The 24240-nt window shown below is 42.4% G+C and overlaps 1 protein-coding gene across 1 annotated transcript in view; it reads right to left on the bottom strand.

Moving 5' to 3' along the window:
* Positions 1-24240, bottom strand: part of POU2F1 (POU class 2 homeobox 1) — a 218896-nt gene that overhangs the window by 48691 nt on the left and 145965 nt on the right. The window contains 4 exon segments of the mRNA XM_056559889.1: positions 2575-2748; positions 7553-7647; positions 11348-11474; positions 11624-11803. Of these exon segments, the coding sequence (XP_056415864.1) occupies positions 2575-2748; positions 7553-7647; positions 11348-11474; positions 11624-11803 (576 nt within the window).

The following is a 24240-nucleotide window of genomic DNA, read 5'->3' as shown; positions in this document are numbered from 1 at the left end:
GAAGCTGACGATCACTTACCTGTCCTCGGGGCTCCGGCGCGTCCTCTTCCGGATCCCTGCATCGTCGGCGCTCTCCATCGTCGTCATCACGTCGCTGCGCACGCCGTCCCGTCATCCAATAGGAGCGGCGTGCGTAGCGACGTGATGTCGGCGACGGAGAGCGAGGATGCCGGGGAAGCAGAGGCCTTGCCGGAGCGTCGGGGACACCCCGGGGACGCGGCGACAGCGATGGAAGGCGACATCCCAGGCAGCGGTGACGGGTCCGGAGCGGCGGGGACAGGTGAGTACAACTTCCTCTAACAGTGGTCTACAACCTGCGGACCTCCAGATGTTGCAAAACTACAACACCCAGCATGCCCGGACAGCCGTTGGCTGTCCGGGCATGCTGGGTGTTGTAGTTTTGCAACATCTGGAGGTCCGCAGGATGTAAACCACTGTCCTATACTTTACATTGCACGGATCCCTCAACATACGATGGTTTCAACAAATGATGGTCCATTTGGAACGGATTATCATCGTATGTTGAGGGACCACAGTATTGGCTATTACGTAGTATTTATTCTTGCACGACTTCTTATTTTTTAGTATTCTGTTCTAGATATTTTCTATATTTTTAGTTGCTTTATAGCCACTACCTTTTCATCATTGCTCGGGTTCCCCGTCCCCTCCCTCCAATCTTTCTCCCCATTTTTTTGTTTTTAGGTCTTCACTTACCTGATTGGTTTTATTTTCTTCTTCTCTTCTACACCTACATGCGGTGTCAGTTCCTTTTTGACCCAATTCACTCCCTGTCCTTTTGTTTACTGTTACTATGGTAACCTCTCTATATCGCTGCTGATAAATACCGGGCGCGATGACGTAACTTTGAGGCCGGAAGAAGCACGCATTCACGTGGCGTAGCCTCTGAGCGCCGTACCACCTGCGCTGATGCTGTGATCCGGCTGCCCGTGAACCGCGACTCCCACACTGAATTGTCTCCACTGAGCGGTGAGTGCGCGTACGTGCTTCTCTTTTTGTTTATAATTTACAAATCTGTTTAACGTTCTGGCACAAGTTTGTTTAAAAAAAATAAATAAATAAATAATAAATAAATAAGTTGGTTTTAAAAAATAAATAAATAAAAAAAGAAAGTTTTCCAGTGGAGTACCCCTATAAAGGGGTTATCCAGGAAAAAACTTTTTTTTATATATCAACTGGCTCCAGAAAGTTAAACAGATTTGTAAATTACTTCTATTAAAAAATCTTAATCCTTTCAGTACTTATGAGCTGATGAAGTTGAGTTGTTCTTTTCTGTCTAAGTGCTCTCTGATGACACGTGTCTCGGGAAACGCCCAGTTTAGAAGCAAGTCCCCATAGCAAACCTCTTCTAAACTGGGAGGTTCCCGAGACAGGTGTCATCAGAGAGGATTAAGACAGAAAAGAACAACCTTAAAAGGGGGACTCCGGTGAAAAACTTTATTTTTTTTAAATCAACTGGTGCCAGAAAGTTAAACAGATTTGTAAATTACTTCTATTAAAAAAAATCTTAATTCTTCCTGTACTTATTAGCTGCTGAAGACTACAGTGGAAATTCTTTTCCGTTTGAAACACAGAGCTCTCTGCTGACATCATGAGCACAGTGCTCTCTGCTGTCCATTTTAGGAACTGTCCAGGGTAAAAGGAAATCCCCATAGCAAACATATGCTGTTCTGGACAGTTCCTAAAATGGTGTCAGCAGAGAGCACTGTGCTCATGATGTCAGCAGGCAGCTCTGTGTTGCAAAAAGAAAATAATTTCTGCTGAAGTATTCAGCAGCTAATAAGTACAGGAAGGATTAAGATTTTTTAATAGAAGTAATTTACAAAAGTTTTTCACAGGAGTACCCCTTTAACTTCAGAAGCTCATAAGTACTGAAAGGATTAAGATTTTTTAATATTAGTCATTTACAAATCTGTTTAACTTTCTGGAGCCAGTTTATATATATATATATATATATTAAAAAAATGTTTTTTCCTGGATAACCCCCTTTTAATTCATTGCACAATACTGCGCTGGTTCCGAATTTATCTTTTGCAATTTACTGATGATGTCCTGAACCATCCGAGAGGCCGAGATTCTGTCTGCGTGAACTGAACAACATTATTCATTCGCTGTATGTAAAAAGGACTTTACCACTTGGTGGTGCTGAGCAACCATCGCACCAGGGGAGATGTAAAATCTCCAATGAAAATAATTTTTTTTTAAAATCCCAAAACTATCCTGCACCCCATTCCCAGCCCTTATGTATGAGGACGGAGATGGGAGCGGATATTTAATATACTTCTTTGTGCAATTTCACGCACTTAATTGTGATTGGAAAGGTCACGTGCTCGCGAGCCGCTTTTAGGAGTATTAACCTTTAAAGTGTGAAAAGCTACATTTGTGCGCAGTACCGCACCACGGTAAGAGTAGGCACCCCGCTGAGAAAAATACAGAGGCTTTTAAGCTATAGGGCAAGGAAATAGCCTTTTATTAAGTGATGTCTTCCCCCAGACAGGGGGGGCTGATAAGTGGGGAGGGAGGGAGAAGGTGCACGCCGACCCCCTGTGCTCTTACCTGAGTGAATCCAAGTTTGATGCGTCTTTGTTTAAAAGTCTTTGCAAACTGTTCGAGCTCCTCCAGATCGCTGGGTTCCTCCAGGCTCGGAGTGTCGATTCGCTTTGGTGTTGTCTGGCTCTGTGGAAGATGCTGTACAGGGGTCGCAGCTATCGTGCGAGTGGGGGTTGCTGGCTGTAAATGGGAGAAAAAAATATTAAAAAGGGGGCTGGTATTATTCCTCAGGCACAGTGTGTGATGCTCCTAAGTTATAACAATACACAAACCATACAACAGCTGGAAAAACCAATACACAACCCATACAACAGCTAGAAAAACCAATACACAAACCATACAACAGCTGGAAAAACCAATACACAACCCATACAACAGCTAGAAAAACCAATACACAAACCATACAACAGCTGGAAATACCAATACACAACCCATACAACAGCTGGAAAAACGAATACACAACCCATACAACAGCTGGAAAAACGAATACACAACCCATACAACAGCTGGAAAAACGAATACACAACCCATACAACAGCTAGAAAAACCAATACACAAACCATACAACAGCTGGAAATACCAATACACAACCCATACAACAGCTGGAAAAACCAATACACAAACCATACAACAGCTGGAAAAACCAATACACAAACCATACAACAGCTGGAAAAACCAATACACAAACCATACAACAGCTGGAAAAACCAATACACAAACCATACAACAGCTGGAAAAACCAATACACAAACCATACAACAGCTGGAAATACCAATACACAACCCATACAACAGCTGGAAAAACCAATACTCAAACCATACAACAGCTGGAAAAACCAATACACAAACCATACAACAGCTGGAAAAACCAATACACAACCCATACAACAGCTGGAAAAACCAATACACAACCCATACAACAGCTGGAAAAACCAATACACAACCCATACAACAGCTGGAAAAACCAATACACAACCCATACAACAGCTAGAAAAACCAATACACAACCCATACAACAGCTGGAAAAACCAATACACAACCCATACAACAGCTGGAAAAACCAATACACAACCCATACAACAGCTGGAAAAACCAATACACAAACCATACAACAGCTGGAAAAACCAATACACAACCCATACAACAGCTAGAAAAACCAATACACAAACCATACAACAGCTGGAAAAACCAATACACAAACCATACAACAGCTGGAAAAACCAATACACAAACCATACAACAGCTGGAAAAACCAATACACAAACCATACAACAGCTGGAAAAACCAATACACAACCCATACAACAGCTGGAAAAACCAATACACAACCCATACAACAGCTGGAAAAACCAATACACAACCCATACAACAGCTGGAAAAACCAATACACAACCCATACAACAGCTGGAAAAACCAATACACAACCCATACAACAGCTGGAAAAACCAATACACAAACCATACAACAGCTGGAAAAAAACAATACACAAACCATACAACAGCTGGAAAAACCAATACACAAACCATACAACAGCTGGAAAAAAACAATACACAAACCATACAACAGCTGGAAAAACCAATACACAACCCATACAACAGCTGGAAAAACCAATACACAAACCATACAACAGCTGGAAAAACCAATACACAAATCATACAACAGCTGGAAAAACCAATACACAAACCATACAACAGCTGGAAAAACCAATACACAAACCATACAACAGCTGGAAAAACCAATACACAACCCATACAACAGCTGGAAAAAACCAATACACAAACCATACAACAGCTGGAAAAACCAATACACAAACCATACAACAGCTGGAAAAACCAAGCTCAGCTCTGCTACATCCGTGTGTAATACGACTGCAGCACACACATTGTGCAGCCTGGAAACCAAGTACCGTATATACTCGAGTATAAGCCGACCCGAATATAAGCCGACCCGAATATAAGCCGAGGCCCCTAATTTTACCCCAAAAACCCAGGAAAAGTTATTGGCTCGACTATAAGCCTAGGGGGGGGGGGGGGGGGGGGGAAATACATCATCCCCCCCATGTAATCATCCAGACCCCCGTCATTAACACCCCCGTCATCATCCCCCACCCTTCATCATCACCGCCTGTCAATCCCTTCATCAGTGGTTTCCAACCTGTGGTTTTGAAACCACTGCGGCCTTTGTCATCATCCAGCCCCCCCCCCCTTTTGTTTTGTACTCTCCTCCCCTCGGCGGGAAGTTAGGGTGAGCTGGTCCGGGCCATCTATGCTGCAGGGACTGTCCGGTGGGGATGGTTAGTCGTTGCGGGTTGTCCATTTTCACCGGGGGGCCCTCTTCTCCGCGCTTCGGGCCTGGACTAGTGCGTTGCCTTGACGACGACGCACAGGGACGTTGCGCATGAACGTCCCTGTGCGTCGTCGTCAAGGCAACGTCACTAGTCCGGGGCCGGGCACGAAGTGCGGAGAAGAGGCCCCTCCCCCGGTGAAAATGGACAGCCCGCAACGACTAACCCTCCCCACCGGACAGTCCCTTCAGCATAGATGGCCCGGACCAGCTCACCCTAACTTCTCGCCGAGGGGAGGACAGTACAAAACAAAAGGGGGGGCTGCATGATGACTAAGTCCGCAGTGGTCTTCAACCTGCGGTCCTCCAGAGGTTTCAAAACTACAACACCCAGCATGCCCGGACAGCCATCGGCTGTCCGGGCATGCTGGGTGTTGTAGTTTTGAAAGCTCTGGAGGTCCGCAGGTTGAAGACCACTGATTAAGGGATTGACAGGCGGAGAGTTCACTCGAGTATAAGCCGAGGGGGGCGTTTTCAGCACGAAAAATCGTGCTGAAAAACTCGGCTTATACTCGAGTATATACGGTATGAGATGCTTCTGATACTACAAAACAATACACAAACCATGCAACTTAAATATCAAGCTCAGCTCTGCTACATTTGCGTGTGATGTTTCTTAGTTACTGCAATAAACTCGGCCCTATGCCAATCTGTGTACTACGACTGCAACATACAAACAATGCAGCATGGAAAACAAGCTCGGCTCTGCTACATCCGTGAGTGATGCTTCCATTACAGTTATTGCAATATACAAACCATGGAACGTGAAACATCAAGCTCAACTCTGCTACATCCGTGTGAAATGCTTTTAAAGAGGTACTCTGCTGCTCAGCGTTTGGAACAAACTGTTCTGAACGCTGGAGCCGGGAGCTCATTAGGTCATAGCCCCGCCCCCTCAATGCAAGTCTATGGGAGGGGGCGTGACAGCTTGGATTATAAAAGCTCAGCTCTGCTACACCTCTGTGTGATACTCTTAATAATTAAAGGGGTACTCCACTGGAAAACTTTTTTTTATTTTTTTAAATCAACTGGTGCCAGGAAGTTAAACAGATTTGTAAATTACTTCTATTTAAAAATCTTAATCCTTCCAGTACTTATCAGCTGCTGTTTGTTCCAGAGGAAGTTCTTTTCTTTTTGGATTTCTTTTCAGACTGAGCACAGTGCTCTCTGGTGACACCTCTGTCCATGTCAGGAACTGTCCAGAGTAGGAACAAATCCTCATAGCAAACCTATCCTGCTCCGGACAGTTCCTGATACAGACAGAGGTGTCAGCAGAGAGAACTGTGGTCAATTCAAAAAGAAAAGAACTTCCTCTGTAGCATATAGCAGCTAATAAGTACTGTAAGGATTAAGATTTTTAAATAGAAGTAATTTACAAATCTGTTTAACTTTCTGCCACCAGTTGATTTAAAAAAATAAAATAAAATAAATATTTTCCAGCGGAGTACCATTTTAAGTTACTGCAATATGTAAACCAGGCAACCTAAGCTCAACTCTGTGTGTGACAGCTGTAGATGTTTTAAAGGGGTACTCCAGTGGAATTTTTTATTTTATTTAAATCAGCTGGTGCCAGAAAGTTAAACAGATTTGTAAATTACTTCTATTAAAAAATCTTTACCCTTCCAGTAGTTATTAGCAGCTGTATGCTACAGAGGAAATTCTTTTCTTTTTGAATTTCTTTTTTGTCTTGTCCACAGTGCTCTCTGCTGACACCTCTGTCCATGTCAGGAACTGTCCAGAGCAGCATATGTTTGCTATGGGGATTTTTTCCTGCTCTGGACAGTTCCGGAAATAGACAGAGATTTCAGCAGAGAGCACTGTGGACAAGACAAAAAAGAAATTCAAAAAGAAAAGTATTTCCTCTATAGTAAACAGCTGCTAAAAAGTACTGGGAGGGTAAAGATTTAATAGAAGTAATTTACAAATCTGTTTAACTTTCTGGCAACAGTTGATTTAAAATTTTATTTTTTCCACTGGAGTACCCCTTTAAAGGGGTACTCCAGTGGAAAACTTTGTATTTTTTTTATCAACTGGTGCCAGAAAGTTAAACAGATTTGTAAATTACTTCTATTAAAAAAAAAAATCTTAATCCTTCCAGTACGTTTTAGGGGCTGTATACTAAAGAGGAAATGCTTTTGTTTTTAGATTTCTCTGATGTCACGACCACAGTGCTCTCTGCTGTCCATTTTAGGAACTGTCCAGTGCAGGAGAAAAATCCCCATAGAAAACATATGCTGCTCTGGACAGTTCCCAAAACGGACAGCAGAGGTCAGCAGAGAGCACTGTGCTCGTGACATCAGAGAAATCTAAAGAGTAAAGCATTTCCTCTGCAGTATACAGCCCATAATAAGTACTGGAAGGATTAAGATTTTTTAATAGAAGTAATTTACAAATCTGTTTAACTTTCTGGCACCAGTTGATTTAAAATGAGATTTTTTCCACCGGAGTACCCCTTTAAGTGTACAGGTAAAGAAGTTGCCTCTTATATAGAGTTCACTAAGCTACCCGTGCTCAGTCACAGACAGGCTGACGTTGTAGCAGAGCTGAGCCGGCATTGCACAGCGGTGAACATATTGCAGGAACGGGAACCCTTTCTTGTATAAAGCTGTAGGTGCTGTAGGGGTCTGGGGGTCCGGGGCTGACCTGTGAGGTGAGGGTGATGCTTGGTTGAGACTGCAGGAGGTTGGCTTGGCTTTGCTGAGGTAGCTGTGTTAAGAGATTCTGTGCCTGCAGGAGGCCTGAGGAGAGAGAGAGAAGAAGACATGAAAATGGCCGATCATTACAACCATCACTAGAAGACAACAAACCTACAGCTCCCGAAATACGTCACCCACCAAGGTGCCCCCAGGCGGCCATGTAACCCTGGCCAAGTCCTGTGCATAATGTAATGCACCTAATATGGAAACCATTTATCTTAATTGTCAGAGGCTGCATTCACATCTTGTTTTTGCAATACGGGTCCCGTATCCCGTTTCTGTACAAAAAAACGTATATGTCTCCAAACCGGACCGAAACGTATGCAACCGTATATGCCTCCTCACGTTTTTAAAAAGTATACAGTTTGAAAATTGATGTCCGTTTGCATACGTTTTCCTTGAAAAAAAAAAAACGGATACGGTTTTATGTTTGTCAACATTTTAAATAAAGTTCTTTTTTTATTAAATTTCTAAAAAAAATAAATAAAATGAAAAACAGTATTGTGCAAACCGGATGTAACCGTGCGCACATACAGTTCAATACGGTTACCATAGAACTCCATTTTAAAATATCCATATACAGGTTGGATACGGTTTTTGACCGGGACACAAAACCGTAGTAGACTACGGTTTGGTGTACCGTTAAAGGGGTATTCCAGGAAAAAACTTTTTTTTTTGTATATATCAACTGGCTCCAGAAAGTTAAACAGATTTGTAAATTACTTCTATTAAAAAATCTTAATCCTTTCAGTACTTATGAGCTTCTGAAGTTAAGGTTGTTCTTTTCTGTCTAAGTCCTCTCTAATGACACCTGTCTCAGGAAACGCCCAGTTTAGAAGAGGTTTGCTATAGGGATTTGCTTCTAAACTGGGCGTTTCCCGAGACAGGTGTCATCAGAGAGGATTTAGACAGAAAAGAGCAACCTTAACTTCAGAAGCTCATAAGTACTGAAAGGATTAAGATTTTTTTAATAGAAGTAATTTACAAATCTGTTTAACTTTCTGGAGCTAGTTGATATATAAAAATTTTTTTTTTCCTGGAATACCCTTTTAACCCCTTAAAGGGGTACTCCGCCCCTAGACATCTTATCCCCTATCCAAAGGATACGGGATAAGATGTCAGATCGCGGGGGTCCCGCTGCTGGGGACCCCCGGGATCTCGGCTGCGGCACCGCGCTATCATTACTGCACAGAGCAGACTCGCTCCGTGCGTAATGACGGGCAATACAGGGGCCGGAGTATCATTACGTCACGGCTCCGCCCCCTCGTGAGGTAACGGCCTGCCCCCTCAATATAAGTCTATAGGAGGGGGCGTGGCGGCCATCACGCCCCCTCCCATAGACTTGCATTAAGGGGGCGGGCCGTGGAGTCACGAGGGGGCGGAACCGTGACGTCACGATGCTCCGGCCCCTGTATCGCCCTTCATTACGCACGGATCGAGTCTGCTCTGTGCAGTAATGATAGCGCGGTGCCGCAGCCGAGATCCCGGGGGTCCCCAGCAGCAGGACCCCCGCGATCTGACATCTTATCCCCTATCCTTTGGATAGGGGATAAGATGTCTAGGGGCGGAGTACCCCTTTAAGGGGTTAAAGACCACTGCTCTGGGACCTTCTGCATTGTTCTATAGCAGTGGTCTTTAACCTGCGGACCTCCAGATGTTGCAAAACTACAACTCCCAGGATGCCCGGACAGAGTTGTAGTTTTGCAACATCTGGAGGTCCGCAGGTTGAAGACCACTGTTCTATAGGGTAATATTGCACATTTCGATGCCAGTCTATGACCGTGCACATAGAGATACTACCTCGGTGAGATTGGACGTAGTTGTCACAGGTTGTGGTAGCGGGACCGCGGCGATCCGACATCTTATCCCCTATCCTTCGGATAGGGTATAAAATGTCTAGGGGCGGAGTACCCCTTTAAGGACTCAGACAATTTTTTCCTCCTTGCCTTCAAAAAATCGTAACTCATTACTATTTTCATCCACAGACTAGTATGAGGGCTTGATTTTTGTGTGACCAGTTGCCCTTTGTAACGCATTCACTCACTTTACCATAAAATGTATGGCGCAAACCAAAAAAAATACTATTTGTGTGGGGAAATTAAAAAGAAAACCGCAATTTAGCAAATTTTCGTTCTGAAACCGTACAATTTACGGTAAAAATGTGTTCTTTATTCTTTGGGTCAATACGATTAAAATATTAATAATTATTTTTTTTGGGGGGGGGGGGGTTGGGTGAAATTGGAAATGTTACATTTTTATTGGGGGGGGGGGGGGGGAGGGGATTTTTCAAATTTTTTTAAAACTTTTTTATTTACTTTTATTTTTACACTTTAACAGTCCCCATCATTCGATTGCTTATACTGTTCAGTGCTATGCATAGAACATAGCATTGATCATTATTATCTGTCATCTTCTGCTCTGGTCTGCTCAATCTCAGACCAGAGCAGAAGACCCGTGGAAGGCAGCGGAGGCAGGTAAGGGGACCTCCGTCAAGGCATATTGATCACGGCATCTGAGGGGTTAATGGCGGACATCCGCGTGATCGTGGATGTCGGCCATTACCGTCAGGTCCCTGGCTGCTATCAGCAGCTGGGGACCTGCCGCGCATGACCCGAGCATCGCGCAGATGCTCGCGGTTATGTATAGGACGTAAATGTACATCCTGGTGTGTTAAGTACCACCTCACCAGGACGTACATTTACGTTCTGCGTTGTTAAGGGGTTAACAGTGTTTAAACGGTACCTTTCATCAAAGAAACTTTTGATATATTATAGATTAATGTATGCAGAATAACTTTCTTATAGCATGTTATTAAAAAATATGCTTCTTTCTATTTAATTTTACACTTTGAAAAAAATTACCACTAGGGGTCTCCCTACCAGTCCTTTTTTTTTTTATAGATTTCAGACTCATGCTGGAGTCCTAAATCTCAGACTGCAGCCAGAACACAAACTCAGCACTGCTCACTGCCAGGGAGCAGTGTTGAGCTTGTCTGTGTACCGGCTGCAGTCTGAGATTTAGGACTCCAGCATGAGTCTGAAATCTATAAAGAAGGACTGGTAGGGAGACCCCTAGTGGTCATTTTTTCAAAGTGGAAAATTAAATAGAAAGAAGCAATATTTTTTTATAACATGCTATTAGAAAGTTATTCTGCATACATTAATCTATAATATATCAAAAGTTTTTATTGATGAAAGGTACCCTTTAAATACCAGAGTGCCTCCAGCTGTTGCAAAGTTACACTCCCAGCAGCTAAAGGCTGTGCAGGAATGCTGGGAGTTGTAGTTTTGTAACAGCTGGAGACACCCTGCTTGGGACACACTTTAATAGACAATGTACAATCAGGGAAGCTGAATGCTATGAAAGCAATGTGTTCAGCTTCCTAAACACATCTAATACCAGTGTTTCCCAACCAGTGTGCCTCAAGCTGTTGCAAAACTACAACTCCCAGCATACCCGGACAGCCTTTGGCTGTCCGGGCATGCTGGGAGTTGTAGTTTTGTAACAGCTGGAGGCAGACTGGTTGGGACACACTATAATACACAATGTATGATCAGGGAAGCTGAATGATATGAAAGCAATGTGTTCAGCTTCCTAAACACATCTAATACCAGTGTTTCAGAACCAATGTGCTGTCCGGGCATGCTGGGAGTTGTAGTGTTGCAACAACTGGAGGCACACTGGTTGGGAAACAGTGGCATAGGGGGATCGGGTTCATATAGTAAAAAGGTAAAGTGGTCACCCTGTTGCCCCTGTGGCGTCTGTGAGATGATGAATTGCGCTGGCGGCAGGTTGGTCGTCGGATGCACCAATACAAATTGCTGCAGGTTTAGATTTTGCTGCTGAAGTTGCTGCAATTGTTGCAGATCCTGGGGGGAAAAAAGATATACAATGGGATTGTCATAAAAACATGTATAAAATAAATAAATAACTAAATAAAAAATAGAAAAAATCTAAAAAAAAATAAAAAAAATGAATAAATAAAGAAAATAAATTAAAAAAACACCTGCGTACTGACCGGTGCAATCTGTAGTGACTGGGGGAAAGGGATCTGTGTCACTGGAGTAGCAGCAGAGGCTGAGATGGTGGCGCCAGCGGCGCTGTGCTGCTGGCTGGCGGAGTGCTGTACGGCGGCTGCCAGCAGCTGTGCCTGCGCCTGTTGTAGGAGCATCTGTTGCTGAGTCGGCGTCAGTGTTAACTGCGAATAAAGAGGACAAAAGAACGTCCATGATAAGTCCGACAAGCTGGAATAAAACGCACTGGAAACCTGTGTCCTGCTCCCACGGGTGCATGGATTAGGCGCGGAAACAGTTACGAGCCATGCAGCTGTGTAAGCCGGACATGATCGGGAAGGTTTTCATTCACTGACAAAGCAGAGATCTTAAAAAGACGCAATCAGAGTTTTCCATTTTTTTTTTTTTGCCCATATAATGCACATTCACCATCACTAGTCCTACAGTGCCAACTGTTTTATTCCAGCACAGCTGCATCCATGTGTCTCATTGCTGTAACTGGGTCATGTGATCACTAGTCTGACCCACAGAAAATCATAGTAGCAGAGAAAGTGATGAGTCCTGGGTCAGCTGACTTACTGTGAACTACAAGATGACATCATCACATCAGATTCCTTCTCGCAGTTTTCAGACCCTTCCCCTCCCAGATCTATCTGTATAATGCTGCAGCTATCTCTATGGGATCAGGATATATAATAGTTATACATCTTCCCTCCAGCTCTATCTGTATACTGCTGCTGCTTCCTCTGTGGTATCAGGATATATATAGTAGTTATACACCTCTCCTCCAGCTCTATCTGTATACTGCTACTATCTCTATGGAATCAGGATATATAGCAGTTATTTATACACCTCCCCTCCAGTTCTATCTGTATACTGCTGCTATCTCTATGGAATCAGGATATATATAGTAGTTATACACCTCCCCTCCAGCTTTATCTGTATACTGCTGCTCTCTCTATGGGATCAGTATATATAGTTGTTATACACCTCCCCTTCAGCTCTATCTGTATACTACTGCTGCTATCTCTATGGAATCAGGGTATATATAGTAGATATACACCTCCCCTCCAGCTCTATCTGTATACTGCTGCTGCAATCTCTATGGGATCAGGATATATAGTAGTTATCTATACACCTCCCCTTCAGCTCTATCTGTATACTGCTCTCTCTATGGGATCAGTATATATAGTTGTTATACACCTCCCCTCCAGCTCCATCTGTATACTGCTGCTGCTCTCTCTATGGGATCAGGATATATAGTAGTTATACACCTCCCCCTTCAGCTTTATCTGTATACTGCTGCTCTCTCTATGGGATCAGAATATATAGTAGTTATACACCTCCCCTCCAGCTCCATCTGTATACTGCTGCTGCTCTCTCTATGGGATCAGGATATATATGGTGCTTAGACACCTCCCCCTCCAGCTCTATCTGTATACTGCTGCTGCTCTCTCTATGGGATCAGTATATATAGTAGTTATACACCTCCCCTCCAGCTCTATCTGTATACTGCTGCTATCTCTACAGGATATATAGTAGTTATACACCTCCCCTCCTGCTCTATCTGTATACTGCTGCTGCTGCTGCTGCTGCTATCTCCATGGGATCAGGCTATATATTAGGTATTCAGATACAGCTATGATCTGTGACTACATCTAAGCTACAGTGCAGTAGTCTGAGACACACCTCCTATGTCCTTATTAGTCCAAGCTGCTGTGCGTTCCAGCTCGGCCTTCTCTGATTGGCTGCAGTGTATAAACACGAGCTCACCAGGAAGTCAAGAGCGCGGAGAGTGAAATTCTCTAACAATAAAGGCAGAAGGAGTATAAACCAACCAGGGATTATCAGGCACTTGCGGCACATACTGAAGAAGTACTTAGTAAAGGGGAGAACACAGGGTCCCTTTTATTAAAGGTTCCCCTATTGTGCATCCTGGAGAAAGCTCTATAAACGGAACGGCAGAGCTGTAAGGGAAGAGCTACGGGGATTAAACACTTAATGCAAAATGTATTTTCAGTGAGAAATCCGAAAACTCCAGGTGGTAGAAGAACACAGATCTCCAAATCATTTAGAATTCTCCTTTTTTCCCCCCCTCCAGTACATTCTTGAGAGTGACATTGAAGAGAGTGGAAAATATGGATAAAAGTTTTAATAATATATATAACATTCGCGAGGCCCGAGATTAATACCTTACATCGTGTAAAACGGCGGCAAACAACAAGGACGAAATTACAGGTCTGAGGTTCTGGCGTTTTAAACAAATCTAAAAAAAATAATATTAATTTAATTTAATTATTTAATTAAATTTTTTATTTTCTTTTTTTCTTTTTTTTATTAATTGATTTTTTTATTTATATATATATATATATATATATATATATATATATATATATATATATATATATGACTAAAAGCACAAATTACTTGAGCTGTGGCTTTTTACACCGGGAGCTTGTGACGTCATAGCCCCGCCCCCTCATGATGTCCCACCCGCCCCCTCAATGCAAGTCTATGGGAGGGGGCGTGACATCCGTCACGCCCCCTCCCATAGACTTGCATTGAGGGGGCAGGGCGTGACTTCATGAGGGGTGAGGCTATGACGTCACGAGTTCCCGGCTCCAGCGTTCGGAACAGTTGAGCAGCGGAGTACCCCTTTAAAGGGCACGTGGAGCCTGTATACTGAGTAAATACACTGGCAGCTAATAGTGCGCAATTTTACAAAATATTGGGAAATCTTCATAGGACTGGCGTTACACCTCTACAAGGTTATAGGTGACACAGTGGGGTCTACAATCCTAAAGACATCTCATTACTCAGAGCAGTGTTCCCCAATAGAACCACAACTCCCAGCATGTCCTGACAATCTTCGGTGCTGCCCACTGATGCATTCTAATTCCCAACCTGCGGCTTTTCGACTGTTTCACAACTACAACGCCCAGCATGCCTCGACAATTTTTGCAGTGTGACCTGGCTGAAAGAGGACGCTACTAATTAGGGGGTCCCCCTGACATGGTGGGGGACGACGACTTGGACCGTACAATGGTTAGGTAGGGTCAACGTAACATCCACATGATGAAGGACACGAGGTCCACAGCATTGTCTAGAACAGCACACTGTTTTCTCCCACAATGCATCCTGGTGCAATCTTCTCCCCAGGTAAGTGATGCACACGCACCCGTCCGCCCACATGATGGAGAACGTCACCCATCAGACTAAGCGCCTTCTCCCATTGCTCTAGTTCTGATGCCTATTGTAGACACTATTTGGGGTGACAGGGGTCAGCATACATCCCAAATTTGTAGTCTGCAACCATAGAAACACACAGGTCTGCACAGAAGCTGTGTACACACAAGTTATTTTATTTTTTATTTATTTAGACCTGTTTCCAAGGTGCTTCATTTAATATATCTATCTATCTATATATACTTCAGAAGTTGGATGAGCAGCGCTACCCTGTATTTTACAGAAAGTGTATTCGGGTGCCGGCGGCACAGCCCTGGTCACGGTCTGTCAGCCTGATATGTGTAGAGAAAACATCTGCAGCACTCCAAGTAGAAAATATAGGGGATTTATTCTCCCATAGTGATACAACGTTTCACTGGTCTCACACCAGCTTTTTCAAGCATGCTTGAAAAAGCCGGTGTGAGACCGGTGAAACGTTGTATCACTATGGGAGAATAAATCACCTTTATTTTTTACTTTGAGTGCTGCAGATGTTTTCTCTATTTATTTATTTTTTCATTTTGTTATTTTTTTTATATAAAAAAAATAATAATAATCTACTACTACTAATATATGTGTGGTTCTCTGTGTGTCTGTATGTACAGCACACACACACACACATATATATATATATATATATATATATATATACACACACACACAGCACATATATATATGTGCTGTACATACAGACACACAGAAAACCAGACATATTAGTAGTAGTATTTTTATTATTTATAATACTTTTTTTTATTATAATACTAATAAAAAAATAAAAAACATATATATATATATATATATATATATATATATATATATATTTAAATATAATATATTGTAATACATTACATATACCGTAATATTAAATATATATATTTATTTAATATATTTTATTATAATTTTTATTATTTATTAAGTACCTTGTAAAAAGTTCTTAAATTGAAAGTAATAAAAAAAAAAGTTTTGTGCACACAGCACCTATGCAGACCTGTGTGTCTCCATGGTTACAGACTACAAATTTAATGTGTAGTCTGACCCTGCAGTCTTGTTACTCCACACCCTCTTCTTGAAAACCTGTATAGACTGTAGAAGACCTGGGACAGTGTAACAAACCCCAGCAGTGTTTCTTACCATGGTCAGCATCAGACCTGTATACACAAAAATGTATATATATATATATATATATATATATATATATATATATATATATATATATATATATATGTTATTATTTTTTTATTTATTTTTTTTGTTAATTTTTAATTTTTTTATTTTTTTTTACAAATTTTTAATTATGACCTTTCATAAAGTAGCTATTTCTGGTGCACTGGAGAAATCAAAAAATCTAAAAACCATTACAATAGGCGTGTGCATCCCCTTTAGGAATCTGTGAAAAGCAATTCGCAGCATTCTTTTGGCGCACTCACAGCGGCATGGAGTCGGGGGCGCTTTAATTAGCTGAGATTTGTCCCAGTTTTTCTTTTTTACATTGCAGAAAATGCCAGCTGAAGAAACACGCTGTACGGTAAAGAGCGGCGGTGGATCTTCTCCACATGAGGCGCCCACACCTCATCCTCCACAATGACACCACCGCCGTTCTCCCCCCCGGCGGCCACACGCGGCGCGCTCATTGACACTTATCAGCTACAATTGTATAATAACGCCGCTGCGTCTGCTCCCGTCAATGTGCAGGATTGGCAGTGATCTGCGGACGAACAAAACACGGCAGAGCGTGCGGCGAGGAGAGCGGAGGACGCAGATCCGCCGCGGGAAAACAGAGGAGGGTTATACAATATACAGATGTGCGGATCATTCAGGACGGAGGCCGCCATCTATACCGTACAACACCATGATCAGTCATGATACTGGACGCACTTTGTCATCGCTATAGACCTCCAGTCGTTGCAAAACTACAACTCCCAGCATGCCCGGACAGCCGAAGGCTGTCCGGGCATGCTGGGAGTTGTAGTTTTGCAACAGCTGGAGGCACACTGGTTGGAAACAACTTCTGCTCTGGAGGACCCCACAGAATAATTACACATTGTACGATGGCTCATTCACTTATAAAGGCATCATGTAATACTATAATTGTCCTGCAGAGGTCGCTGCTTCCTTGACTTGTTTGGCAGGGATAATTTATCAAAACCGTATATATATATATATATATATATATATATATATACACACATATACACATAGACACATACACGTGTATATATACACCAACAGCCCAGGGTACAAGATCCCTATTAGGGAAACTCCCCTAAAATATAACTTTTATTATGTTACTCTTAGATAAAATAGAAATAATGTGACAATAAATGTTAAAACCACTATTTTATCTAAGACTTAAAGGGGTTATGCAGGAAAAAACTTTTTTTTTATATATCAACTGGCACCAGAAAGTTAAACAGATTTGTAAATTACTTCTATTAAAAAATCTTAATCCTTTCAGTACTTATGAGCTTCTGAAGTTAAGGTTGTTCTTTTCTGTCTAAGTCCTCTCTGATGACACCTGTCTCGGGAAACGCCCAGTTTAGAAGAGGTTTGCTATGGGGATTTGCTTCTAAACTGGGCGTTTCCTGAGACACGTGTCATCAGAGAGCACTTAGATAGAAAAGAACAACCTTAACTTCAGAAGCTCATAAGTACTGAAAGGATTAAGATTTTTTTTTTAATAGAAGTAATTTACAAATCTGTTTAACTTTCTGGAGCCAGTTGATATATAAAAAAAAAAAAAAAAAGTTTTTTTCCTGGATAACCCCTTTAAGTTATATATTAGAGATGAACGAACTTACAGTAAATTCGATTTGTCACGAACTTCTCGGCTCGGCAGTTGATGACTTTTCCTGCATAAATTAGTTCAGCTTTCAGGTGCTCCGGTGGGCTGGAAAAGGTGGATACAGTCCTAGGAGACTCTTTCCTAGGACTGTATCCACCTTTTCCCAGCCCACTGGAGCACCGGAAAGCTGAACTAATTAATGCAGGAAAAGTCAGCAACCGCCGAGCCGAGAAGTTCGTGACGAATCAAAATTACTGTAAGTTCGCTCATCTCTATTATATATATATATATATATATATATATATATATATATATATATTTCAAGTTATAAAATATAAAAGTTATATTTTAGGGGCGTTTCCCTAATAGGGATCTTGAGCCCTGGGTTGTTGGTATATACAGTAATCAGGTGGTCCCTGACTCCCTTGGGCATAAATTGTGGTTTTGTTATTTATAAAAATGTGTCCAGAGTAAAAGTTGCAAGTAGCAACCAATCAGATCGCTTCATTCATTTTTCAGAAATGAAAGAAGCGATCTGATTGGTTGCTATGGGCAACTCAGCAACTTTTCCCCTGGACAGGTATTGATAAATCTCCCCTAACAGGAGCAGATCCTGCAAAGAATAGGTAGTTTTTAGCTCCTGTAAAGGAGTCCTACACGGCCAGATGGGGGGGCAATACTCCTCAGAGTTTGGAGGGGAGGTGTATAACTACTATATGCCTTGATTCCATAGAGATAGCAGCAGCAGTATATAGATAGAGCTGCAGGAGAGGTGTATAACTACCAGCGCTGTGGAGTCGAGGAGTCTGAGTCAGACAAAATTTTGGGTACCTGGAGTCGGCGAACACTGCACCGACTTAGACTCCTACTAAATTTAGATTGGAATTTAAAAAAAAAAAAAAAAAGTAAGTTTAAATGTCCCAATTCACAAAAAGTTATAATTAATGACTTCTCTACTGTAAGAATAAAGATCAATGCATGCAGTGCCTCAAGTAACCGCAAAACGAACACGTTAAGTGACGGTGAAGAAGCTTTTCATGTGCTTCACTATATGGCAGACAACGCACAATTAGGAGCGGTAATACTTATACTTTCCATAGTGTTGTGTTCTGCTGTTACAGGGAACCCATGGGTAACCTAGCCTCTCACTGATAAGGGGTTAAGGAAATATGTTTTTGCAGGACTAGAGACACTTGTATAAGTGAAGGGAATGGAGGGTCAATAGTTCAAGACTGAAGCTGCAAACCATTGGAAAAACTGCTGCCATTCAGCTAAGGCTATAAAAACTTGTAAACTCCGGTTGTTAGCTTAAACTTTAAACATGACTATGGGATTCTACTAGGGAAATCATGTTTTATAATAAATGCCCCTTCCTGGATCCTCCCACTGCCCTATCTTCAGCAGCAGATCAGCACACAAAAAGGAGAAGGCAGCAGCTTCTGCCCAACTACCTCTCTCTGCTAGAAGAGCTTAGAAGAACTTGGTGGAACAGCTTCTTGGATTCAACTGTAAGTGTTTATAAATACATTTGCATATTAATACAGAGGAGTTGGAGGTGGGGAGTCGGAGTCGGAAGTACAAAAAACTGTGAAGTCGGAACATTTATCAACCGACACCACAGCCCTGATAACTACTATATATCCAGATCCCATAGAGATAGCAGCAGTATACAGATAGAGCTGGAGGAGAGGGGTATAACTACTATATGTCCTGACCCCATAGAGATAGCAGCAGTATACAAATAGAGCTGGAGGGGAGGTGTGCAACTTCTGTACATCCTAATCCCATAGAGATAACAGCAGTATACAGATAGAGCTGGAGAGGAGGTGTATAACTACTATATATCCTGAGCCCATAGAGATAGCAGCAGCAGCAGTATACAGATAAAGCTGGAGGAGAGATGTATAACTACTATATATCTTGATCCCAAAGACACAGCAGCAGTATACAGATAGAGATGGCAGGGAGTGAAACAGATGGCGCTGTAGGACTAGTGATAGTGTGCATGATATGTGCAAAAAAACAACCATGAAAGGTTTCTGAGCTTGGCACAACCACGTATGACATAGCTGCACATACGTTTTTAACAGCGCCAATTATGACTTCATGTCCCCGCAGCATGTGTGAATGCTCGCAGCTTATCGTGATACATCCTTTATATGGTCCAATGCTGTGACTGACGAGACTCCTTTCCAGGGACCTGTGTGGGTAACCATTTAGGTCTATGATGGTGGTGGGAAAAATTGCGCATCCACAAAAAGTAATTTTTTTCTTCTTTTTTTTTCCTTCCAATTTTGCATTAACATATTAACAGATTGCAATCCAACGCATTTCACACATTTGGCACCGGCTGGGTAACAGATGACGATTAAGTCTGGAAGTATTCATTATTTCATGCATCAATCTGTGGAGATGACAGAACTTCCAGTAACGTAAAAAAAAAAAAAATTTATAAATAAAAAACGCCTGAAAAATTGTTATAGACAATTTAACTTTTTTTTCAAAAAAATTAATAAATAAAATGATGAGGATTATTACTCTAATTTTTCTCTTTAATTAAAGGGGTATTCCGATTTGAGTGAATAAATCTAGCGCAGTGGACTTGAGTGTATGAGTTGTCTTACTATAAACAACCTACTCTTTGCAGGTTCTTATCTTGTACTCCCAGACAAAGAAGCTGAGGAAATCTCATCTGGCTGCATATTTTCCTTGCAGTGACCTCTGCAGGACAAATATAGTATTACACGATGCAATACATGAATGAACCTGTGGGGGTCTTCCAGAGCAGAAGTTCTTTCCGCTGTGGCTTATAGAGGGGGGTCCAAAACAAGGCTACATCTCCTCTGACAACCCTAAAAGTGCCTCCGGCTGTTGCAAAACTACAACACCCAGCATGCCCGGACAGCCTTCGGCTGTCCGGGCATGCTGGGTGTTGTAGTTTTGCAACAGCTGGAGGCACAGTGATTGGGAAACACTGTCATACAGAAGAATTAGCGTAAAAATGCTATGTCTTATAGTCTGGTTGCTATAGAGTTGTCTGACAACCCCATATAACTATGCTTCTTGTATCCCTAGCAACCAGTCATGAATTAAACCATACCTTCTAACAACCCCAGTTCTTTAAAGGGGTACTCCACTGGAAAACATTTTTTTTTTTTTTTTAAATCAACTGGTGCCAGAAAGTTATACAGATTTGTAAATGACTTCTATTAAAATATCTTAATGCTTCCAGTACTTATCAGCTGCTGTATGATCCACAGGAAGTTCTTTTCTTTTTGAATTTCCTTTCTGTCTGACCACAGTGCTCTCTGCTGACACCTCTGTCCATTTTAGGAACTCTCCAGAGTAGGAGCAAATCCCCAAAGAAAACCTATCCTGCTCTGGACAGTTCCTAAAATGGACAGAGGTGTCAGCAGAGAGCACTGTGGTCAGAACGAAAAGGAAATTCAAAAAGAAAAGAACTTCCTGTGGATCATACAGCAGCTGATAAGTACTAGAAGGATTAAGATTTTTTTTAATAGAAGTAATTTACAAATCTATTTAGCTTTGGTAGGGATCGACCGATATCGTTTCTTTTTAGGGCTGATACCGATAATCGGTGGAGGTTAGGGCTGATAGCCGATAACTTATACCGATATTCCGGTATAAGTTATCTGCGCACTGCCTGTGACGTCACGTCGCGCACTTCACGTCACTCGTCATTGCGCACAGCGTAACGCAGGACGCAGCAGGAGCCAGAAGTAGCGTGGGCCCCGGGAACAGGTAATTATAAAATCGGGCATGGATGGGGGAGGCAATGGTGCCGGGGCGGTGCGGTGGGACGCGGTGGGTCGGGGGGGGTGCAGTCGCAGTGTGGTGGTCGCGGTGGGGGCGGTGCGGGGGGCGGGGCATTATCGGCTTATCGGCAAGGCAATTGCAGATACCGATAATGCCCAAAATCGTGATTATCGGCCGATAATCGGTCGATCCCTACTTTCTGGCACCAGTTGATTTAAAAATGTTTTCCAGTGGAGTAACCCTTTAATATAGACGGTTGTCATGCAAAAATTTCATAGCAACCATCTCAGAATACACAGGTCTTTGGCTCAAGGAAAGAATTAACATTGAACTTAATCGTGTTTGACAGTCTGGTTTCTAGAGATACACCTAACAACTAAAGTCATTTAAACAAATGGGGTTGTCAGGCAAAAAGTCCATAGCAACCAGTTTGTTTAACTAAACTGAATAATGTCTGACAGTCTGGTTTCTTAGGATACACCAGCTAACAAATCTAGTCTGTGATAGAAGGCATTGTCAGGCAACAGCTCCTTAAAGGTGTTTAATTTTATTTAATTTTTTTAAATCAACTGGCGCCAGAAAGTTATACAGATTTGTAAATTACTTCTATTAAACAATCTTAATCCTTGCAGTACTTATTAGCTGCTGAATACTACAGAGAAAATCCTTTTCTTTTTGGAACACAGAGCTCTTTGCTGACATCACGAGCACAGTGCTCTCTGCTGACATCTCTGCCCATTTTAGGAACTGTCCAGAGAAGTATATTTTTTGCTATGGGGATTATCTCCTACTCTGGACAGTTCTTAAAATGGACAGAGGTGTCAGCAGAGAGCACTGTGCTCGTGATGTCAGCAGAGAGCTCTGTGTTCCAAAAAGAAAATAATTTCCTTTGTACTATTCAGCAGCTGATAAGTACTGGAAGGATTAAGATTATTTAATAGAAGTAATTTACAAAATCTGTTTAACTTTCTGGCACAAAAATAAATAAATAAATAAAATAAAAAAAGTACCCCTTTAAGAATCACTGGCCTATCTTGGAAAAAGCGAATCCTGGGGTTTTAGAATTTTCCAATTCCCGCTAATTTGTAATAAGAGATCGCCAAACCTACAAGATAAACTGATCCGGGCTCCCTAGCAGGGAGCAGTGCTGAGCTTGTCTGTGTCCCGGCTGCAGTCTGAGATTTAGGACTCCAGCATGAGTCTGAAATCTATAAAAAGGGCTTGCGGCCAGGACTGGTAGGGAGACCCCTAGTGGTCAGTTTTTTCAAAGTGGAAAATTAAATAGAAAGAAGCATATTTTTTTAATAACCTGCAATTGGAAAGTTATTCTGCATACATTAATCTATAATATATCAAAAGTTTTTTTTGATGAAAGATACCCTTTAAGCTAGCCGCGTGTTTTGTTTTGGTTGAAGGGAGCGGATCATCGTGGGAGTAATGATGAGGTGTATTATATGTGACTTTGATGTATTTAAAAGTGCGCCAGTTCCGTGCGTTACTTATGTAGTTGGTAAAGGCTTACGCCGGAACGCGTGCACTTGTACTGTTTGCAGTGTAATGCTTGAATAAAGAATCTTCATTATCAGCAAGTGAGAGTGCCGGAAGTTACTTTACCTCTATCCCTAGCAACAAGACTGTCAGGAATGATGTAGTTTGATTACAAATATGCCTCGAGTCAGGCCTGCATCAAGACAAATTGGTTGCTACGGACAGGTCTGCATCAAGACAAACTGGTTACTATGGACAGGCCTGCATCAAGACAAATTGGTTGCTACGGACAGGCCTGCATCAAGACAAATTGGTTGCTACGGACAGGTCTGCATCAAGACAAACTGGTTGCTATGGACAGGTCGGCATCAAGACAAACTGGTTGCTATGGACAGGTCTGCATCAAGACAAACTGGTTGCTATGGACAGGTCTGCATTAAGACAAACTGGTTGCTATGGACAGGTCTGCATCAAGACAAACTGGTTGCTATGGACAGGTCTGCATCAAGACAAACTGGTTGCTATGGACAGGTCTGCATCAAGACAAACTGGTTGCTATGGACAGGTCTGCATCAAGACAAATTGGTTGCTATGGACAGGTCTGCATCAAGACAAACTGGTTGCTATGGACAGGTCTGCATAGTCTGAGACAGATTGGTTGCTTTCACTTGTCTTCTGACCAATTCTTATATGAAAGATTGGGGTTGTTAGTTTGGACGCTAGCGATACGCCTGTCAGGAAACAAGTCTAAAGCAATTAATCTGTCCCAGACTACACAGCCCTGTCCATAGCAACCAGTTTGTCTTGATGCAGGCCTGTCCATAGCAACCATTTTGTCTTGATGCAGGCCTGTCCATAGCAAACAGTTTGTCTTGATGCAGGTCTGTCCATAGCAACCATTTTGTCTTGATGCAGGCCTGTCCATAGCAACCAGTTTGTCTTGATGCAGGCCTGTCCATAGCAACCAGTTTGTCTTGATGCAGGCCTGTCCATAGCAACCAGTTTGTCTTGATGCAGGCCTGTCCATAGCAACCAGTTTGTCTTGGTGCAGGCCTTGCTAATGGAACTGAATCATGTCTGACAGTTTGGTTGCTAGGGATAAACCTTAAAGGGGATAAGATGTTCGATCGCGGGGGTCCCGCCGCTGGGGACCACCGCGATCTCCGGTGCGGCCCCCTGGTCAACCGTGCACGGAGCGAACTCCGTTCCGTGCTGGATGACTGGAGACTACAGCCACAACGTCCCCTCCCTTCATATCCATGGGAGGAGGCGTGAAAGCTACATACTAGCCATCACACCCCCTCCCATAGACATGAAAGGAGGGGGCGTGGCGTGACATCACAAATGCAG

This window comes from Hyla sarda, chromosome 2 (assembly GCF_029499605.1).
Source record: "Hyla sarda isolate aHylSar1 chromosome 2, aHylSar1.hap1, whole genome shotgun sequence".
Taxonomy (NCBI): Eukaryota; Metazoa; Chordata; class Amphibia; order Anura; family Hylidae; genus Hyla; species Hyla sarda.
Note: the sequence above shows the minus strand (reverse complement) of the source record. Positions and strands in the feature narration are given on the sequence as shown.